The 22,348-nt window shown below is 53.8% G+C and overlaps 1 protein-coding gene across 4 annotated transcripts in view; it reads left to right on the forward strand.

Annotated features, from left to right (window-relative positions):
• The first annotated feature begins 6,039 nt into the window (after positions 1 to 6,039).
• Positions 6,040 to 22,348, forward strand: part of CHST3 (carbohydrate sulfotransferase 3) — a 34,739-nt gene continuing 18,430 nt past the window's right edge. For 2 of the 4 annotated variants that reach the window (XM_080641198.1, XM_080641199.1), the window contains exon 1: positions 6,040 to 6,324. Coding sequence is in view for 2 of the 4 variants with exons in the window: in XM_080641200.1 (XP_080497326.1) it covers positions 6,254 to 6,324 (71 nt within the window). In the remaining 2 variants the exon portion in view is untranslated. Of the gene's footprint in view, positions 6,325 to 11,935; positions 12,044 to 22,348 lie in introns of those variants that run through there. The other 2 variants (XM_080641200.1, XM_080641201.1) reach the window with 2 other exon arrangements.

Raw genomic sequence — 22,348 nt, forward strand, 5'->3', positions numbered from 1 at the left:
TATATTCAATGTTATTTTGTATTAGTTTTAGATGTACAGCATAGTGGGTAGATAATCATATACTTTATAAAAGTGGTCCCCCAATACTTCAAGTACCCACCTGGCACCATACGTAGTTATTACGATGTTATTTACTATATTCCCTAGGCTATACTTTACATCCCTGTGAGTATTTTGTAACTGACAATTTGTGCTTCTTAATCCCTTCACCTTTTCCACCCAGTGCCCCACCTCCCGCCCCTCTGGTGAGTTCTTTCTTCCTGATTTGCAGACAATTACCTTCTCACTGCATCCTCACAGGGCCTTTCCTCTGTGAAAACACACACACACACACACACACACACACACACACACACACACACGGGGAGCGGGGGGTGGAGTCTGGTATCTCTTCCTCTTCTTCTAAAGACACCTGTCTTGCCCGGCCTGCATGGCTCAGTGGCTGAGTGTTGACCTATGAATCAGGCGGATTCTCGGTCAGAGAATCACAGTTGAATTCTCGGTCAGAGCACATGCCCAGGTTGCGGGCTTGATTCCCAGTGTGCGGCATGCAGGAGGCAGCTTATCAGTGACTCTCTGATGTTTCTATCTCTGTCTCTCTCTCCCTTCCTCTCTAAAATCAATAACAACATTAAAAATATTTTTATTTAAAAAATAAAACAAAATAAAGATACCTGTCTTGTCAGATGAGGGCCCCACTCTTATGACCTCATTTAACCTAAATTACATCCTTAAAGGCCCTATATCCAAATAGTCACTTTGGGGGTTATGGCTTCAACATATGAATTCCGTCCATAATGGGGAGTTTGGGGAGAAGCAAAAACTACATTCTGCCATCTTCCCAGAATGAGACAGGCTTTGGCCGCAGTTCACACGGGCTGGCATCCAGAGCAGGGAGCAGAGTAGAAAAGGGTGGGGAGTGCTTGGGGGTTGAGACGCAGATGTTCAGCACATGACAAAGGCCTCAGTGGCTGGGCTCCTGCCCACTTCTCCCCCTCACCAACGCCTGACACCTGCTGCCTTCCCCGGCATGCTCTGGGGACAGCAAACGGTTTCGCAGTTTCCTGAACACACCACCCTGCCTCTGGTCTCCTCGCCTTTGCTCATATCACCGAGACTGCCTGCAATGCCTCCCTCGCTTCCCTACCCTCCTCTCTCTGTTTCAACCAAGAGTGCCTATTCATTCTGTCCTTTGGCATTCACCTCGGCAATCCCCTGCTCTAGAAAGGGTAGGTGTCCGCAGGGTCCACCTCCATGCTCCCGCGGTGAGCATGTGCACACACACTCCCATGCCCCACCTACACCTCCTCACTGCACTCACCTCACTGCGTTGTACTTGTGTTGTTGTGAGTGTCCCCCCCCCCAACACACACACACAGACTGGGTGGTCCCTGAGGGCCATGCCTGTGCCTCGTCCCCTGGCAGATGGGATCCTGCTCTCAACTCTTCATTGCCCTTGTCACAGAGTGCGTTACCTGTGCCATCACCAGGCACAGGTAGACTTAGCGTAGACTTCTCTGCCTTACTGACTTCGGGCTTGGGCATGGGATTCGCTTTGGCCAGTGTCGTCAGCAGAGGCTTTAAATGCACTTGGCTGGTTTGACTTGTCTCTTGTACTCCCTTGAGAAGACTGTGTCCCAAGTAGCCACTGGTCCAAACAGGACGTGGGGATGTGAAGAGCAGACCTCACCCCAACCGAGAGGCTGGATGCAAACCCAGCCACCCTGCGGCCGACACAGACTCCCTGCTGACCCACCGGCCTGTGAATGAGGACAATAAACACTGGTTGCTGTAGGATGCTGGGACTGGGAGGATGTCTGTTTTGTAGCATTGTTACAGCAATAGTTGACCAGGACATCATTCATCCTTGTGTTCCCAAGCCCAGCACAGTCCTGGCCAAAAAATGTTTGTTAAGTAAAGAAACAAATAAATTCCTTGATTCAATACTTTTATAGTCTGCTCGAGTCGCCGTACCTCCTGAGACTTCTGTTACCTCCTCTTTCCAAAGGGGATAATAATGGTTTCTTTGTAGGGTTGTCGTGTGAGGATTCAGTGAAATAAGGTGGACAAAGCTCCTGGTACTCTGTGCTCAGTAAGCGACACTTTCCTTCCTCCCTCTCTACCCTTGACGTCTTGAAGTGAGCTCTTAGGTTAAAATGCTCAGACGGCAGAGGAAGCTGAGATGGGGTGGGCAGTGGGGAGAAGGAGGAGTTTCCTCCACTCTTCAGCCTTTGGGCCCTTGAACTCCAGCTGAGGGAACCTCTTTCTAGTCCTCCTCTTCCCTCGTCTTTGCCCCCAGGATTCTTCCCGGAGTCACTGCCAAGTAGGTCTTCCTGGACCAGAGAAGAGGATTTGCCCCAGACCCCAAGGATTGCCCATCAACGCCCTGGCCTCGCATGCAGCTGGGCTGCCTGAAACAGGGAGCTCACACTTCCATCGTGGAAGCCGTGTGCTAAGTCTGTCTCTTCTAAACCACCACGTGGGCTGTGAGGAAGCCCAAGCGAGCCACATGGGGATGCAGGGGACATGCTGAGGAGTGCAGCCCTCTTGGACTTCCCAGCCCAGCCCCGCTGCCAGCGGAACACAATGGAATGGCCTCAGCTGATGCCACAAGGAGCCGGGGAGCCCTCCAGATCCACCCCGTCCAATTTATCAGAAGCAATACATTTTTGTTGTTTTAAGTCATTAAGTTTTGCAGTAGTTTGTTACACAGCAGGTGAGTGAAACTCTCCTTCCCTATAATATATATGTCATATGATATGTACCATGGTATATTAAATACTATTACTATTATTTCTACACCATTTGAGAGGAAGTGGCAGAAATCACAACCCTACACATTTCAGTGTGTATCTGTAATAAACCAAACATCATCTTACAACACAGTATAGTTATAAAATTCAGGAAATGTAACATTGACACATTATTCATTTGGTTCCTCTTTATATTTTGTCAATTATCTAAATAATGTCTTTCAGAGTAATATTTTATTTTTCAGTTCCGGGATCCAGTTCAGAATTATTCATTGCATCTAGTGGTTGTATTAATTATATGTGGCTGCATAACAAGTCACCCCAAAATTTAGTGGCTTAAAACATCTCAGTTTCTGTGGGTCAGGAGTCCAGCTGTGGCTGAGCTGGGCTCTTTGACGCAGGGTCCCCGAAGGCTGCACTCCAGATGTCGGCCAGGGCGACAGTGATCTCAAGGTGCAACTGGGGCCGGATTTGCACGCAGGCTCACGCCGCGATTGTTGGTGGGATTTAGGTCACTGCAGACTGTTGGCCGGAAGCTCTCGGTGATTTGCTGGCCGTTGGCCAGAGCTCTCCCTCTCTGTTCCCTGAAACATGGGCCTTTCCATGGGGCAATTCATAATTTGACAACTCGCTTCACCTGATCAAGAGAGTTGAGAATGCTAGCAAGTCAGAAGTCAAGTCTTTTGTAACCTAAATTAGAGTCTTTCATTATCACAGAAGTGACATCCCATCACCTCTGCTGTATTCTACTCATTTAAAGCAGATGCCTGGGTCTGGCATACTCAAGGGGAGGGGATTGCACAGGAGGTAAACGCCAGGAGAGGGGGTGTCATTGGGGACCATCTTAGAATCTGCCACAGCCTTCTTGTCTCTTTCTTTTTTTTCTAATCTGAAACTGTTTTTTAAGCCTTTTTCTTTGTCTTTCACGTCTGTGACATTTTCAATATTACAGGCCGATTGTTTTGTAAATGTCCCTCAGTTTGGGTTTGTCTGATGTTTCCTCATGATTAGATACAGGTGATGTGTTTTTTAAAAGTATGTTTTTATTGATTTTTAGAGAGAGGAAGGGAGAAGGAGATAGAGAGAGAACCATTTCTTTTGCCTTCCACACGCACCCCTAGGGGATCGAGCCTGCGGCCTGTGCTGTGTGTCCCGACGGGGAATGGAACCAGCAACCTTTCGGTGCTCAGGACGACGCTCAACCACCTGGGCCACACCGGCCAGGGCAGGTGAGGTGTTTTTGCACAGGAACACCTCAGACTCAACGCTGTGTTCTTCTCAGCATATCACATTAGGAGGCACATGGTGTCCATGTAGCCTATTCTTAGTGGCTTCACTTTGGATTGCTCCCACATTCTTAACCACTCTGCAATTTTGCCTCTGGTCTGGAAAGTTCTTTTAATTTTTCAAACAGGGTAAAAATAAAAGAAAACAAAACGGAGACCAATTCTCTTGGCAGAGCAATTTTGGGAAGAAGTTGAACCTAGAAACTATTTTAGGATGAAAATTCTTTACCATATACCTCTCATTTGCGCCCAAGATATTCTTTTTTTTTTTTTTGTAGGCTGTGAGGTAAGTGAATAGAGCAATGCTTTCTATCCGGTCATCTCCCCTAGCCTGTGTTTCAATGTCCCAAAGTTTAATTAACAGGACGCCCAAGATATTCTTACTGTAGGCCCAAGTCTTGGCTGTTAGGCCAGCCTGAAGCTGGGAGAATGAATACCCTTTCACACTCCTGTTTCTTTCCATTACTCATCCCTTTGCCTAGAAAGCCCTGTCCCACCTCTACCTTCTATTTCCTGTCTACCTGAAGAACTCCGTTCATCTTGTAAGCTCAGGCCTGGGGCCTTCAGCTCCAGGAATAAGGCTGCAGCTCTGCACAATCCAGGGGCCAGTAGTCACATGGCATTCCGTGTGCCTGGTGCCCCTGGGGCTGGGCAACATACCTGCTCTGAAATCCATTAGGAAAGCATGCAGGCTGATTCCAGGGCGGAGGCTGGCCCCCTTTGACAGGGCCTGAGGGCAGCCAGGAGATCTGGAGAGAGGGGTTCAGGGAGCTTATTTAGGAGGTGAGCTGTGGACTGAGTTCTCACCAAATCTCTGGTCCCCTATAGCAAGTCACGGATCATAGGACTGACATGCACAGCCTGGAGCCTTTGGCCATCTGCCCTCCAGCCCACAGCCTGTGGGCCCAGATAAGGAACAGGGTCCTCTGACTTCAGCCCCCTGTGAGGACCTGCTCCTGTGAAGGCTGGGGTCATGCTCAGTTCTATTTGGGTTTCTCATCAACGAATGTTGAGAATGAGGGGAGGCCAAGTACAGATGCTGAGGTTTCTGCTTTTTTGGATGTTCTTATTTCTCCTCTACAGGAAGTGGCTTATTGTGTCTAAATCCAATTAAATGGCAGGATCACTGGCCTTAGAGGGGCCTGAATTATTAGCTCATGTCCTAAGTGTTGGTAAGACTCAGGAGAAAAGCCTCATCGGCGGGAATCAAAGCCTGGGAGGCACGGGCATCGCCAGGGTTCAGACAAGTAAGAGGGAGGCTAGGTTTGTGTCCCAGTTCCGAGCCCTTTACCGCGCTCCTGGTGAAGTCAGCCTTGTGCCCCAGAGCCGGGGCCGCCACCTGGGCACTGGGGCCTCACCCCTCCAGCAGCCCCCAGCGGGAGGCGCCAGCTGCCCCAGGCTCTGAAGATAACCCGAAGCTTACGCAAGGGGGCCCCAGCTGGCCCGAAGGGACCACTTCTCACTTCCCTGGGTCAGAACGGGGGTGTTATGGTCTTTGGGAGCCTGGGGGCCCGTCATTTGACCCTCGTGCGCAGAGATGGTGGAGAGCCGGCGCAGCCAGAGGGGTCTCTCCGAGGAGGCAAGCCATGAGATCTCCACGCCGCCTCCCCCCACCCACCCACCCCGGCCCGGGAGCTCCTCCCAGCCTCTCCGGGAGGGGGTGGGGATCCAAGGGGCCCCAAGCGAGTCCCCCGGGAGGGGCGGGCCGAGGGGCAGCGCCGGAACAAAGGCCCATAGAGGGGTCCCGGAGAGCAAGGTTCCCGGGGGCGGGGGCGGACCCCTCCCCAGTCAGCTCCTCCCTCTCCCCTCCTTCTTCCACCCGAGGCCCGGCCGGCACGCAGCCCGAGCTGAGCCAAGTTCGCCAACGGTTCCCAAGTTGTCGGCTCGCAGGGGTGGGAGCTGGGTGGGGTGAGGAAGAAGAGGAGGAGGAGGGGGGGGGGCGCTCCCGGGCGCCTTGGACGCGGTTCAGGAATTCGCCGCCGCTAGCCGCTCGCCCGCTCGGGCCGGGCGGGGAGGACGCTAGGCAGCCCCCATCACTCGCTCCCTCGGTGGGCAGAACGGCGCCCGCCTGGCGCCTCTTCTCGCCCGCCGTGCGAACCCTCGGAGCCGGGCCGCACCGCCCTCCTTCGCTCCCCGCCGCCTTCCCTGGGGAAGGCGCAGAGCCGGGCCCCGAGGGAGCTGGTTCCGCTGAGACCCGGACAAAGTTGCGAGCGGATGCTGCCGGCGCCCGACCCCAGCCGCGGAGAGTGGGGTCCGCCCCCGCCGGAGGAGGCTCAGCGGCCGGGGTAAGTAGGACCCTGAGTCCCGGAACCGCCTCCGGGCCCGGGGAGGCCGCCGGCCGCGCGCCCCCTACCTTCCCCGTCCGGGCGCGCGCGCCAAACTTTGGAGGAAGAGGGGGCGAAACTCAGGGTGGGAGAGGGCGCCCCCGGCCTGGGGAAACTCCACGCAGGCACCCACAATCTTCAGGCTCACTGCACCCCGATTCACAGCTGCCAGGTACACACAGCCCATCACTCAGCCCACATCACCGCGCACACGCTCTGAGCGGCGCCACGCCGACCGGGCATAGGGCGAAGACCCTCGTGTACAACCCCGGGAGCGGCGGCTTGGATCCTCGGACCTAGCGTGTCCTCCTCCTGCCCCTAAATAACGCCACGGTCTTTGTCTGCAGCCCCCCACTAAGAAGTCCCCCCAAAGCAACGGGCATGGGAAGGGCTGTCTTGTCTTTGAAAAGTCGTGACCAGGACACGGAGTCCCAGAAGTGGGGAGGGGAAATCAGACATCCCGGTTCGTTCTCGGGGTTCAGCGGCAGCGAGCTTGGCGTCTGGGTGATGTGTCTGGGTGTGCGCAGCCCTTCCGGAGGCGAGGCCAGAGGGAAGGAGGGAGTGATTCATAACTCGGACCTGGCTGCTGGGTCTGTGCGCGGAGTGGAAAGGATGCCAGGCCGGTGCTGAGCGGGACCGCCGGATGGCGGCGGTGACAGGGCCTGCGAGGGGAGCTCTGACCCCTCTTCCCCCGGCGGATGTGCTTCCTCGGAGGGACTTCCCTCCGGGGACGACTGAGGGGATTCCAGGCCTCCCTGTGGATGTGTAAAACCGAGCGGGGTTACTGAAGATCCCAAGGTCAAGGAGAAACCAGGGTGGTCCCGGAGCCTTCTTTCTTTTCATTGCACCTGAAGTTGTGCTTTCGGATGTTTCAAGGACTGGCCTGGGCCGAGCTCGGGCCTGGCACGTCGTGGGTACTCAATAAGTAGCTGACAAAGAATGACAGCAACAGTATCTCCTAAGGGCGCACTAGGAGCCACGCCTGGGGGCCTCGGCTGGGCTGGGCTTGGTCTTCCTGCAGAGGAGGGGTCCGCAGTGGTTCCTGGGAGCCCTGCCTGCTCTGTCTGGGGAAGTGGCTCAAGCAGCTTGTTCCATGGTGCCCCGGGGGCTGGCATCGGGAGTTGAGTTTCATCATTGGCATCTACTCCCCTGAGGGGCAGCAGGAGTCTTCATTTCTGCAGCTGGCTCAGCTTCGGGGCGGGCGCTTCCCCCCAGGGCTCTGCGGGCTGCTGGAGACAGGTCTTGTGAAGGGTCTCAGAGCCGGGTCTTCCTGCAGGGCCGGGCTGCGTGTGGCAGCAGGTGGAGGGGCGGTCTCGGTCCGCACACTGAGCACTCAGTGGGTGCCTCTGTGCCAGCTGGCATGAATGGCCCCAAAGAGCAACAACATCTCATGTTCTTGGAACTGTGATTGCAAGCGGGCTTGGGAATGATTCCTCCCTGGCACGGGACTGAGAGTGTGCAAGGATGTGGGGCCATGTAATTGAGAAGAAGAGTGTCACTCTCCCTCACCGCCCCCCCCCCATCCCCGTCCCTTTGTGACTAGGTTCAGTGTGCAGTTCAAGCTTCTAAATGGTCTTCATGCTGAAATTAGCAAAATATGGGGGCAGCACCCAGGACTTTGGTCCCAGATCAGAGGAGTGATCTGGGCTTGGCCACCCCAAATGTCAGGTGGGACGTTGCAGCTGGACCCTTTCCAATGTCACCCTTCCACCTTAATTATGTCTTCTGTGAATCAAGGGCTCTACATACACTTTCTCACTAAGTACACCCTATGAGGTTAGCATTTATCACTACCTTAGAGACTCGGAGGCTGAGGCTCAGAAAAGTTAAATAGTGTAACTTTTTCAAGGTCACACACCTGGTGAGGGACAGAGCCAGGATTTGAACCAAGGCAGTCTGACTCTGGACCCAGGCTCTCTCCATCACGCCAGGCTGTTTCTAAGTCCCCGCTGGCTCTCCATGGCAGCAAGGAAGCAACAGTGATCCCGGACTAGCACGGTCCTGGGGCCTCTGCCTGCAGTCCTCTTTTTCCACACACTCTGCCCAGCTGGGTTGCACCGTGGGCCACGGGAATCAAAGGCTGGGTGGCACCAGGCTGCTGGAGCTTTCCCTGTGGATCTGGAGTCAGGAAAAGGCGGGGGGGGGGGGGCGCTTAGGAGTGATTTCAGGGAGATGTTGCGGTAATTCCAGCGAGAGATGATTCGTAGCTTATCCGAGACGTGGGGACCAAGCTGCCACATGTCACAAGTTTGGGTTTGGGAGAAACCGCCAGGTAAACATGCTCAAAAGGATTATGACATTCCTTTCCCTCGCTAGGACAGAAAGCCAGTACACAGGGAAATCCGCCCTCACGGGCCACGGCCTGCCGTCACTCACACAGTAAATGGAAAGGGACTTGTCATGGCTGTCCTCACCCCCACCCAGTGCCCGGTGGTGTCTGATCCTCGGGAGAGCCCAGGGCAGCGAGGGTAGGAGGTGGGGTGTAGGAGGCTCGCCTGGTCCCCAGTTGATGCTTTCTCACACAGACCCCTCAGAGGGACAGTGGTTCCTGTCTCCACTTAACAGATGAGGAAACAAGGCTCTGAGAGGTGCCGCGGGTGTCCAAGATCCCAATGCTAGGGAACTGCGAGCCATGCAGCCTTTAGGGGCGGCCGTGTGTTCCGTCTGTTATACTCTATACCCGGAGGGCTGAGCAGGACGACCCTGCTGGGACAGGGTCCTCATTGTTCTGCGCAGAAGCCTCAGTGCCAGTTTGCACAGTGTGGGAAAAGCTGGCACCTTAAGCCAGGAGCCCTGCCCAGGCCCCTGGAAGGCCACCTGGGTGCGTTCTGAGAGCCTTCCCAGTGCCTAAGTCCCTCTCCCCACGCCCTTGCGGAGTGGACCTCTGTCCAGGATGGAAGTTGGAAGACGGGGTGTGGGAGAAGTGCCCCACCCGAGGGACAGGAACCCCTGGCTCCGTCCCAGTGCCTGACACATGCAAGTACTTGGGAATGACGACAGATAATAGGTGAAGGCCAGGGACAGGCTATGAGCCCCCTGCTGAGGGAAATCTTAGAGGAAGCATTCAGAGAGGTCTCTGCCCTTCATGAAGTCACACAGGAGAGGAGACAGCTTCCTTCCAATCCTTAAATAGACTTGTCCTGTTTATTCTCTATGCTATTCGCCCTGCCCTGAGCATGTGGGTGCCACAGCCGGGCTTGGGGTGTTCCCTGACTGGACAGTTCTGTGCTTGAAGATGGACCCATGTCTCCAGTGCCTCAAATCTGGTTGCTCCTGCGCGCCCGCCCCCCCCCCCCCCCGCCACCTCCACCCACCCCCAGTGTGAAGGGAGGGGCAGGCAGGCCAGGGAGCCCTGACCAGCAGTAACTTCATGTCTCCACCCCCTATCCCTTCCTCTCTATGCCTCCCCCTCCCCACCCCTCTCCCCACTAAGCTGGCATGTGCTGAGAGACTGTGGGTTTTCTGGGCCCGGGAAATGTATCACTGGGGTTTCCGAGGACTCTCTGAAAAGGATTTGGAGGAAAAGTGTGGAAAATAAATAAGCCAGTGCCAAGCTCAGCCTCTCCTGGCTGCCACAAGTAAACACCATCGCAGAAGCCAGCCTGGAAGCTACTTTGGCCTCCCCTCCCCTGCTTACACCTGGCTCCCTGGCCGCCTCTCCAGCTCCCTCCTTCCTGCCCCTCCCAGTCCAGCCCCTCCTCCTCGACTCTGGGAGCCTGAAAAGTCAGGAAGCACACCCACCATTGGAGTCCTGGTGCTGCGGGCCGCTGGCATGCTGGAGGCTGAGCGGAGGAGCCTGTGGGAGAGGAGACCGGGTGTGCAGCTCTGCCCTGCTTCGTCTGAGTAAGTCTCCCAGCCTCCCTGCTCAGCCAGGCCAAGGGTGCACTCTAGGTTGACGAGTTTGATTTTGATGATGGAGAATGGTGGGGGCTTTTTCAAGTTTTGTGACATCTGAGGAAGCTTTGGATCTTAAATGTCTGTTTAGAGTCAATGGACCCAAGCTAATTTTCCTTGTTGTGTCCCTCCAAGGTGGGGCTTGCGTGTGAAGAAACCCTCAAAACTCATACTTTTACCTTGTAGAGCTTCCCGGACTACCTAGGATGTCAAGGTTCTTTGCTTTTGACCCAAGTCATATCAGCTTAGGCCTGTCAGCGTGGGTGCTGGTGGTGTGGCTGTGGAATAGGAAGCAAATTTGTGATAACTTCAATTAATTCAACTGACCCACTCTAGAACTCAGCTCCCAGTGAACCAGGGCTCTGGGGTGGGGCAGTTCCCTGGCGGGGGTGGCAGCTGAGGGCCCCCCTCAGACCCAGGGAGTGGCTAAGGGGCCTTCCCATGGGACGTGGCTAAGCCCAGCTGAAACTGCTGGATCTGGGGAGCGGGCACTGCCGGGAGGCGCTGGGTGCTGCCTCCGGGTGGGGAGTCCCTTTGTGCTGCTGCTGCCAGGCTGCTATGAGGGAACTCGGTTGGGGGTGAGCCCCACAGTTGCAGCCTTGGTGGGAGAGAGGCTGCACACCCACATACTCACAGGCCATCACACACCTGGTCACGGGGTGAAATACATACATTCAGATATACCCCCCCCCCATACACACACACAAATATTTTCTATGAACAGCCGGGCACATTACACACTGAAACAACTTTTGTAGGCACAAGAGTGTACACACACGTACACATACACACACACACACACACACACACACACACACACACACGGAACTCTCATTTCAAAGCACAACTTACGTAATGACTTAGAGCACATATGCTAAAGCCAGAATGCCCGCAAGGCTGCTTCGTAGCTGTGTAACCTTGGGTAAGTTACTTAACCTCTCTGGGCCTAAAGTTTCCTAATTGGTGGGAGGGGGTATGGTAATAAGTCATAGATCCTAGGGCTACAAGTGAATTAATATCTGGATGGAGCTTAGAACTATGCCAGCACATAGGTTTCTGATGAAAGTTGTTTTTGAAGAAGGCTCCCCAGCTTAGCCGGTTACAAGCCGCCCCCTCCCCCTCAAACGCTGCTCTGCGTTCCATCGCCCTGTGTGGGCATGCCTGTGCCCACATGCCCTACGCATGCCTGTGCCTGCGAGTCCACATGGCTACCTGAGACATTTGGCCCCGGGCCTCGCCCGCGCTTCCCTCTCCCCACTTCCTTTCAGCCGCCTCGCCATCTGCAGGGTTCTGGAAAGTGCTGAAGTGTCTGAGCTAAAGCAGCGCTATCTGAGGAAATATTTTGAAAACAATATTTCCTCAGATAGCAAAGAATTTCACAACTCCGATGTGGGCAGGCAGGCGGGGGGAGAGCAGGGTGTGGAGGGGTGAGGGGTGCCAGCTGTCCTCTGGAGAAGCCCCATTGCTGCCGGGTTAAGGACAGACACGCCCGCAGAGGCCCGAGATTGGGCCGTGGAGTCTGTGAGTCAGCCACCCCGACCAGTGTCAGCACCCTGTCCTATTTCTATTCTGAGAGATCTGCTTTTCTTTCACTGTCCTTGCCCGTGTCACCTGGTGCGGCTGCCTAGGGGAAGGGTACACAGGAACTGGGTGACACAGCTCACATGCACAGCACCATGCTTGCACCTTTTGGGGCTGTGCTCGCTGAGTTCTCCCAGGAAGCTCCTGAGGGAGGTGCCGCTCTTATGGCCCGTTACAGCCGGGCACACAGAACCACACAGGCAGGGTAAGCCACTGACTTCCCACAGCTGGTGAGTGCAAAGGGGGGGGATGGGGAGGAGGTCTGAGCCCTGCAGCCTGGCTCCATCAGTGCCCTCAACCTGCCACGGTGCCACCTGTGTCTGTCCTGCTGTGGCTGCCGCCCGGGAGGCCAAATGGTACACAAGATCTTTTTTAGATTTTATTTTGTAACTGTGGCCAGGGCGTGCCACTGGTTCAGGCCAGGACGCTCTGGGGAGGCTGGCTCCAGGGATACCCATGGCCCCTGTGGGCACCGCAAGTGGATGTCTGAGCCTCGCCCTCCCCAGGCTGACCTGGGCAGTGCCTTTCTGATGGTACAGCAGCCCCTGATGCAAGGCCAGCTATCTGCTGATGGCTGCTCCTCTCGGCAATGATCTGGTCTAGGAGGTGGCGTAGACAGATGGCAACAACAGAGATTCACATGAATAAGCAGGAACTAGCAGATCGGGGCTGTTGCAGCAAGACGGAAACCCCACCTGGAGTAAGCACCGTGAATATTAGTCCCCAGCCTCTTCTCTCGCCAGCCCTCGCCTTGGACTCGGTATTTCAAACTTCCCAGCCGCTCATATCCCGCTCTCTGTAGCCTTTCCAGCTGCTGCGAACTCTCTCCTTCCTCCTTTCCGGCTCCCTTCATCCTCAGGTCTCAGTTTGGATGTGTCCTGAGCAGGTCAGCATCCCTCCTTACGGCTGCTTGCTTGTCCCCCTCGTCACACTTTATGCTCCGGTGTGGCCATTGCGGGTTTCATGGGTGCCCTCCACCGGTATGAGCTCTGCGCAGCAGGACAGTGTCTGCCTTGTTCGCCCTGTGGGCCCAGTGTTGAGCCAGCCTGGGCATGTAGTGAGCGCGCGTATCTGATTGTGGAGCCGTGAGTGATGGATGTGATGTGGGGCCCTGGGATGAAGGAGGCGTGGGTCTGCCCCTCCAGGAGCTATTGGCTGGGCAGTGCCCATCCTCCCAGGATAGGATGCTCCTGCTGGGAGTGACCTGTGTCTGGGCAGAGGTGGTGGCAGTCATGGTGAGTGGAAGGGGGCAGCTCACGTGGACCAGAGGCCCTGTGTGGGACAGGGAAGGAATGGGAGAGTGGGACCCTGAAGAGGTAGCTTCTCACAGTCATTACCCTGTGGGTGCTGGGCTGAGAGCCCAAGGACGGGCCTGAAACCTTCCGAGAGGCCCCTGTGATTAGGTAGGTGCACTATGCATGGGCCCTACGCTCAACCCCACCGGCAAGTGCTTCTTATTCCTGTCCCCGGTGGACGGATATCTGTTCAGCCTCTCCAGGGTTCGGCTCTGACCCCCAGGCAATGGAGACCACAAGTGGCTGAGTCCTAGCCCAGCTGGCAGGCTGCCTCCTGGGGGTGGTTTCAGCTGCAGCCCTCAAACTGTCCTTGCAGAAGTAATGGGGCCCAAGTGCTGCATTCTCCACCACCCCACCCAGGAGCACACATGAGGGTGCTGTAGCCCGGGCATCGCCTATCCGGTGCTACATACCTGCTAATGCCTGACACTGTGCAAGGTGGGCTGGGGGTAGCAGAAGGCACCTCCAGGCTAGAAGAGGAGAGGAGACCAGCACAAATAACCACTTTTGAGCCAACTGTGATGAGCCCACAAAGGCAGACATGAAGGAGGATTTGGGGAAGGCTTCCTGGGGAGCTGGGCATTCCAGTGCAAGAAGGGAACCTGGGCAAAAGCACAGGATGGGAAAGTTCGGATGGAATGCAGGGAAGGGGAGGAATCCAGTGGGACTGAACTGTGATTTGTAGGATGCACAAAGGAGAGAGAGAGAGATGAGGCAGGACAGAGCTGAGTTACATATGCAGGTCCTAGAGCCAGGCTGCCTACATGGAAATACTGCTCCTCACTTACAGGCTGTGTGACCATGACCAAGTTGCTTACCCTCTCTGTGCTGCCTCAGTTTTCTCATCTGTAAAATGGAGATACTAACAGTATCCACCACGTGGGGGTGATAGGAGGATAAAATGTGTTTCTATATTAGTGTTTAGAGCAGAGACTGGCACACAGCATCAAGAAAAGATATTATCCCCTTTTAAAAAATGTAGCTAGAAAAGTAAATTGAGGTCAGATCATAGAGGTCTTTGAATGCCATACTTTCCATTTGCTAAGCACCTGCTGGTTGCCAAGTACTTGACAGACATTCTCACTGAGCCCCACACAACCTATCAAAGTTGTTAGCAATGTCTCCATTTTACAGATGAGGAAAGTGAGGCTCAGAGAAGCAGAGTAACCACCCAAGGTCACTCAGCTAAGAGGAACCAGAGGCAGTAATGAAACCAGGTCTGTCTGGTCTTCCCTCAGGGTGAAGATTGGACCTGACTGAGGCAGCATGGGGATGTCTGTAGGCTGGGGTTGCAGCCAGGAGCGGTACCCATGGGTCCCTGGGGCAGCAGGACAGTAGGTAACAAGAGAGATGTTGGACAAGCTTGGAAGGCCAGGAGACGGGAGGCCCTGAGGCCACAGAACACAGCTCACCATTCAGAGCCCAGGGGCAAGCCGCTGAGTCATTTTGGGAAAACATGACATCACTGAGTCTTGCTGTCTGCTGCCCACCTGCCAATGTGCCCTCTGTGATTCTCCTGTGACCTCGTGCCCAAAGTTCTGCAAGGAGACCCTCACACCCCAGGTGGCAGGGCCAGGTCAGCTCCCCAGTTTCTTGTCCTGGGTTCTACTCCCCAACTTTCCCACCCCTCCCCTACCTGGAGTCCCCACCTCACCCCCACTCATAAACCTGGCTGTGGCAGGAGCTCCTGGAAGTTGAAATGGGCATGAAGAGCTTCCAGTAGGGCCTCCATGCCAGGCCCCCATTGGAATTCTGGGTGGGGCGGGCAGGGCCCGGGAGACTTTGGCTGAGCTGTTGGAGCTGCTTTTCCTTTGGGAATGCTGCCTGCTCTCCTCTTGGTATCCCTTTTTAAAAGGAAAGCCTGGTTGCACTGTGTGCCCAGCACCAGGTCCCAGAGTCCTCTGCCTTTCCAGAAGGTACTGTTGAGAATCTGAGAACCTTGATGTACTAAGCTTCCTCAGGCTGAAAGATTTATCGGCATTAATCCGACTGCATGAGGTAGGCCCATTTTTCAGATGCCAATGCTGAAGCCCAGAGAGGTTAGGTGACTTGTCCAAGGTCACACAGCCAGAATTCAAACCCTCAGCTGCCCAACTCCAGATGTGCCTATGCTCTTAGCCACTTCACAGTGAAGCCACCAGCTCATCGCAGGAGGTGGAGTGTACCGAACGTGTGCAGTGCAGACAGGAAGTGGAGGGCGGCTTCAGAGTGCAGTCACTCACAGGGCTCCTTGGAGAGTGTGGCTCCATTCAGGAGGTGACCGAGTGCTCAGCTTCTTGGCCATGCACACCCAGCTGACATGGCCTTTTGTGGGGAGACTCTCCCCTCTGGAAGGAGCACAGGGCTCAGGGGGCGCCTGTCCTGTTTTTGGTGGGTCAGACCTGGAAAAGGAGTATGAGTCAAGCAAGGGATGCCGGCTGCCACAGCTGCTGCTACAACTCCCCTCCCTCCTGCAGCCGCCCTGAGGAGGGGTCGTGACCAGCCCTGCACTGAGGGAAGAGACAGAGAGGGAGAGAGGATTATCCCCATTTTCCAGGTGAGGACTCTGAGGCTTAGAGAGGTTTTCCGGCTCGCCTGAGCTCCCTGGGCCAGAAAGGGGAGGAACTGAGACTCAAGTCTTTCTGCAGAGAGAGAGACAGGAGGGAGGAGTTAGCCTGCCCTCTGACCTGGAGCAGTGCAGGCTGGCTGTTCTCAGGCTTGCATTTCTGATTCATTCTGCAGTGACCCAGTCCCTGTGTTGCAAAGCAAATGACCCTCTGGGGTGAGAGAAAAGGTCTGATTTCAACTGGGCCATGAGTCACCATTTTTCCAAAAGCACTTTTGAAGCCATAGGGGCGGGCCCTTTCTAGGCTTCCGGTTGAGGGTTGGGGGGCAGGTTTCTCCTCCACCCCCCTCTCCCTCCCTCCCAGTGCCAACCCCACCCTGGTCCTAGCAGTGCCTGTCCCTGGAGGGGCCTGGAAACAAAGGCCTCCATGATCACCCAGCATGTGAGAGGTTGCCTTGCTCTCAGTGGACAGGTGCCAGACTCCCAGAGCTCAGAGAGTCTGCAGCCTCCAGGGGCCCTCATCCCCTTTAATGCCCAAGTCCCACGTGGTTAGCACAATTTCAGTTGCCCTCCCCAAGGATATCTGGGAACCTCCCAGGACGCCAGTCTACGGGGTGGCTCCTCTTGACACTGCCCCTTCAGCCCCCAGGTGCCCTCAGGCCTTCGGTGTGGCCACTCCTCGCTCTACAGGAGGGAGGGGACCCAACCCAGTTACTCCCTCCTCCTCAGACACAGGCTGCCACTACCGTGGTGGTTTCTGGAGAGTGCCGCTTGTCTCGCAGAGAACGTGGATGGTGGCTGCCGGGGCAGTTCTGCTTCTCACCGCCCCAGGTTCTCCTTCCTGGCCTGGCCTCTGCTCACACTCAGATGCCCATTCAAGTGACTTGTCCCAAATGAGAGTCTCACCTCAAAAGAACTCTGCCTCTGCTTCTACAGGGAGAAAACTGGCACTTGCTTTTGTTTTTTTAGTTTAAGTTTAGTTTAAATAATACATGCCCATGGAACAAAATTGGGAAGGTACAAAAAGACCTATGATAAAATCTCTCCCCCAGGCCTATCCCAGATACCCAGGTCTCGCCACCAGGGCGACCAGCCTTGTCAACTTCTTGTGTGTAAGCTGCTTTCAAATTGCCCAGGTGTGAAACGGTGAAAACCATACTCACTGGGCTTCCTGTTCCACCACTCGCAAAGGAGGCACCACCTGGAACACAGCCGCAGAGTCCGCTCGGTGCGGGGCTGTTAGTGTGGCCACTGCCTGCGATCACTGCTGAGCAGTTGCTGCCTCCCAGGCAGTGCCCTCCCAGGCTGTGCCCTCATCCTGGCCCCCACCCTCAGCAGTCACCTTGGACTCCACCCATATGACACAGAGGACAGGACCCAGGCCCTCACATCCCTCCTGCCCTGCAATCCCAGCAGGCCCAGCAGCTTCCAAGGGTGGCATTCACCAGGCTCCTGGTTAACTCTGTGTTCCTGGCTGCTCCTTCTTCATTTCCCCTCTGGTCTGGCTGGGCAGGGGCCTGCAGCTGGGGCCTGGCCATGCTGATCTGACCAGGCCATGCTGCCTCTTGGCCAGACTGCATGTTCCAGGTCCCGTCCGTGCTCACATAGGCAGGGTCCACCCTTCACTCCCATCCTCGAGTGTGACCTGAGGCCTCCCTTGCTCCTCTCTCCATTTTCCTCCCCTTCCTTCCTCCCCTCCCCTCCTTTCCTCACCACCTTGACTAGAATCCTTTTGCATCCTTCTCTCCTTCCCTAGTTATTTGGTGCTGCATAGCAAACGTTAACTCTAATGTAAAGTGGAAAGTGATGAGAATGGCCCAAGGTAGAGAAATAAAAAGCTCCAGGAGAGCAAAGTGCTTGAGATTTGACATCAGCAGACCCTGCCCTTCAAGTTCCTGCTTGCACCTCTAGCTGGGTGACCTTAGGCAGGTGGCTTAGCTTTTCGGAACCTCCCTTTCTCATCTGAATAACATCAGAGATGGTTAGGATGCAGGCTGTGCCCAGGGCTGGTGTGAGAACTGAGAGGTGCAAAAGGGTTTCTAAGGAGGAGAGGTGTCAGATGTGTGGGGGATGAGAGGAGGGCCGTGTTCCCCTGGGGAATGGATCATGCCTGAGGAGGCTGAGTCAAGGAGGGCTCTGGGCACGTGTGGGTTTGTCCTCAGCCTTGGGTAGAATTTGGCCAGGCATGGATGGGGGAAGGGTGGCCCTGGAACTTCCTTCCCTCTTCTGTATTTCCACACAAAGATGGACCCTCAGTTTTGTTTTGTTTTTTTAAGTAATGACTATTGTTTGTATAATAACGATAGATGCTTAATATGTAAAACTCAAGTAAAATGGATAAATGCAGAGAAGAAAGCAACAAGTCACCCCTCAATCCCACCACCCAGATGTAGCAGGTTCGTCACTCGGTCCACATACTTCTCCAGGTACATACGCGTAGAAGAGGAAGTGGTGGAGGGACAGGAGTTTTATACATGTGGGGGGTGCACAATTTCATCTACATGCAGGCCCACTGCAGAGGCCGCTGCCCGAGGGCAGCCCCTCTCACCTATGCCCCGCCTACATGAGCGCGTCCCGTGGGCAGGGAACTCACCCCCAACATCTTTCAAACCTCCCGATCCAGGCACATTTAAAAGGGGAGCTGGTTGACATTAGTTCTTTCCAGCTTGAGAACAGTGGCTTTCAGTCTTTTTATGTTGTTCAGTCAAAACCTCAGACAGAGATACATAACTGAGACAAGTCTTATGAAACCCCTATGTCCTCATTATACATGATGCACTGATATTTTCTGTTCTACACAATGGTATTCTATTCTGTTCTATTCTAAAAACGAAGCTTGGACAGAAACCAAGATGGCGGCATAGGTAAACACCTAAACTGCTGCCTCGCACAACAATTTCAAAACTACAACTAAAAGACAAAACGGACATCATCCAGAACCACAGGAAGGCTGGCTGAGTGGAAATTCTACAACTAGAAGGAAAGAGAAAAGCACACTGAGACTCAGAGGAGCTGCAGGAGGCAGAGGTACTGAGACATGCGTGCGGAGAGGACTGGCAACTGAGTGCGCAGCTGGCTTTCTCAAGCGGGAGGGAGACAAAAGCTCCCGACTGCACTGAACTCCAGTTCCGGGCGAGACTCTGGGGACCCAGACTTATACAGGGTGAAACTGGACTGTCAGGAAAGAGAAAAGCACACTGAGACTCAGAGGAACTGCGGAAGGCAGAGGTACCAAGGCGCGTGCCGAGAGGTCGGGCAACTGAGTAAACAGCTGGCTTTCTCAAGTGGGAGGGAGACAAAAGCTCCTGACTGCACTGAACTCCAGTTCCAGGCGAGACTCTGGGGACCCAGACTCATTCGGGGAGAAAATGGACTGTCTGGCAGCGGGCAGAACTCAAGGGCAGCTTTCTCTCAGAGGTGCTTGCATTGATTACCACGGGACACTGAGACACAGGGCCTATTAGGGCAGGGCTGATGGGAAACCAATGCTGTCTGCTCCGCCCTGAGACTCCGCCCCATCCAAGCTGAGCACAGAGGCTTTTGCAAGTCTTATCTCATAAGGGTGTCTCCAGCACAGAAGTTCTCCCAGCGTAGACACAGCTGACCCTCACAGCCAATTGGCCTGGAAGTCAATTCCTCCCAGTGATACCAACAACAATCAAGGCTTAACTACAACAAGACTGTGCACATTGCCCAGAAAGGGGTGCACCAAGAGTGTCCACCTCAGCTTAACTGGGGAGGCTGAACCACTGGGCCCTATAGGACACCTAGCACACAAAGCCACTCTATCAACTCAGGGAAGCAGCCAAAATGCAGAGACAAAGAAACAGGTCACAAATGAAAGAAATGGAGGAAAGCAAACGACTGGATATAGAGTTCAAAACCACAGTTATAAGGTTTTTCAAGAATTTTCTAGAAAAGGCTGATAAATTTAGCAAGACCCTCAAGGATATGAAAAAGGACCAACTAGAAATTAAGCATACACTGTATAATATTTTTTATTTCAGTCAGAGATCTAACAGCAGACTAGAGGATCGCAAGAATCAAGTCAAAGATTTGAAATACAAAGAAGCAAAAATCACTCAGCTGGAAAAGCAAAAAGAAAAAAGAATCCAAAAATATGAAGATAGTGTAAGGAGCCTCTGGAACAACTTCAAGTGTACCAACATCTGAATTATGGGGGTGCCAGAAGAAGAGAGAGAGCAAGATACTGAAAACCTATGTGAAGAAATAATGAAGAAAACTTCCCCACCTGGTGAAAGAAATAGACTTACAAGTTCAGGAAGCGCAGAGAACCCCAAACAAAAGGAATCCAAAGAGGACCACACCAAGGCACATCATAATTAAAATGCCAAGAGCAAAAGACAAAGAGAGAATCTTAAAAGCAGCAAGAGAAAAACAGTTAGTTACCTACAAGGGAGCACCCATACGACTGTCAGCTGATTTCTCAACAGAAACTATGCAGGCCAGACAGGAGTGGCAAGAAATATTCAAAGTGATGAATAGCAAGAACCTACAACCAAGATTACTCTACCCAGCAAAGCTATCATTCAGAATGGAAGGTCAGATAAAGAGCTTCACAGATAAGTAAAAGCTAAAGGAGTTCATCACGGCCAAACCAGTATTATATGAAATGCTTAAAGGTATTCTTTAAGAAGAGGAAGAAGAAGAAAAAGGTAAAGATAAAAATTATGAACAACAAATACATATCTATCAACAAGTGAATCTAAAAATCAAGTGAATAAAAAAATCTGATGAACAGAATAAACTGGTGAACATAATAGAATCAGGGGCATAGAAAGGGAGTGGACTGACAATTCTCGGGGGGAAAGGGGTATGGGAAGAGACTGGACAAAAATCGTACACCTATGGATGAGGACAGTGGGGGGGCGGGGTAAGGGCAGAGGGTGGGGTGGGAACTGGGTGGAGGGGAGCTATGGGGAAAAAAGAGGAACACTTGTAATAATCTGAACAATAAAGATTTATTAAATTAAAAAAAAAACACAATGAAGCTTGTCCAAACTACCAACTTGATGGCTCAAGCTGAAGCTTAAGAATATCCCTGTGGAACAGTGATTTGCAAACTGCAGCATGCATCACACTCTCTGGCCACCCTGTTGAACAGCCTCCTGCACCCACACCCAGAGATTCTAACAGGAGGGCTGGGAGGGCCCAGGAACATGCATTCCACAGGCTCCCAGGGGCGGCTGCTGGCCCAGCACTTTTAGATCCCCCCTCTTAGGACATTTTTGAGGCAATGTTCTCCTTTGTCAGAGACTACCAAAGGATTGCTCTATTCAACAGATGAGAATTGCTAATGGCTAGCATGGAAGTGTGGGTCTCTGGCATTTTTGAGGCTACTGATCAGGCTCTGTCTTTGGGATCATAAACCCCACCCTCCTGAAATCCTGAAATCCAGCTCCCACTATTAATATCAAGTGTTGAATGTAGAAAAGGTCTGCTAAGCAAAGGGACATTTGTGCCCAGTCCTGGTTGAATTACCTGCCTCTTAAATCCCAAGTCCACAGAACATAAAACCTCCCCAGCCCTTTTGAAACACTGTTCTTCTATAGGCAATGAAAGGTGCCATTTACCGTGTGGATCTCACCTTTCTGTGTTGTTTTTTTTTTTTTTTAAGGGAAGAAAGTGGGTCAAGCATGACCACCCCGTGGGGAAATGTACCCCCAACACCACCACCACCGGGCTCTGTGGGGTCTGGTGGGTTTCACGGGCTGTTTCTGGATTCCCCACTTTAACTGGAACCTCTTCCTGGCATTGTAGCTGAGCGCCCACATCAGCACCTCGCTTTCCAGCCTGCTGACTTCTGAGACTGGCCTATGTTCTAAGCTGCCTCTGCGCTTCCAACAGCCCCCACCCCTAATCCTCCCGCTCGCTGGTAGCCTGGAGCCCCCATGGCCCCCTCCCCAGCCTGGCCTCCTCCAGAAGCCAGGCCTCAGCTGGGAGCTGCCTGGGGAGGGAGGGAAGTGCTAAGTGGGCACAGAGCCCCTCTGTTCTGTTAACAATGGCCCGTTGATGACTGGATTCTGCCCAGTAGGCCCCCTTCACTGGACTTTGGGGAGGAGGAGGACTCCAGCCCCCCAGGCAGCCATTTCTGGGTGTGAGGTTGGTTCAGAGGCTCTGATGCAGCAGTGAGCAACTCTCTCACCCCTTCTGCCCCATCCCAGGGCAGTTTGGGGCCCCAGGAGTGATTCAGTTCAGTCTAATCCAACAACCATCTATTGACTAGCTCCTGGGACTGAGGTTCGGTGTGAAGGAGCTGTGGGGAATGAGAAGAGCTGCTGACATGAATTCAGTACTTATAGTCAGCCCACCCCTGACTGCCCATCAGAGTCCCTAGGGAGCCTATAAAAATCCCAGTGCACAGACAACTCACCGCCCAGCCTCAGGAGTGAGCCCAGGCACTGATGTTCTGTAAAAGCTCTCAAAGTGTCTCTCCTGCCCAACTGGAATGAAGCATCATGGGCCTCCTGTCTGTTAGGCAGTGCTGAGCATTTATCCCACTTCGTGAGGTGGGTGCCTGTGAGGAGCTGAATAGCGGCCCCCAAGATGTCCATATATGAATCCCTGCACCTATAGATACAGGTCCTCACATGGTAGAAAGGACTTTTCGGTACGATTAAGGCTTTTGAGATAGGAATATTACCTTGGA

Source organism: Plecotus auritus (assembly GCF_963455305.1).
Source record: "Plecotus auritus genome assembly, chromosome: 9".
Lineage (NCBI taxonomy): Eukaryota > Metazoa > Chordata > Mammalia > Chiroptera > Vespertilionidae > Plecotus > Plecotus auritus.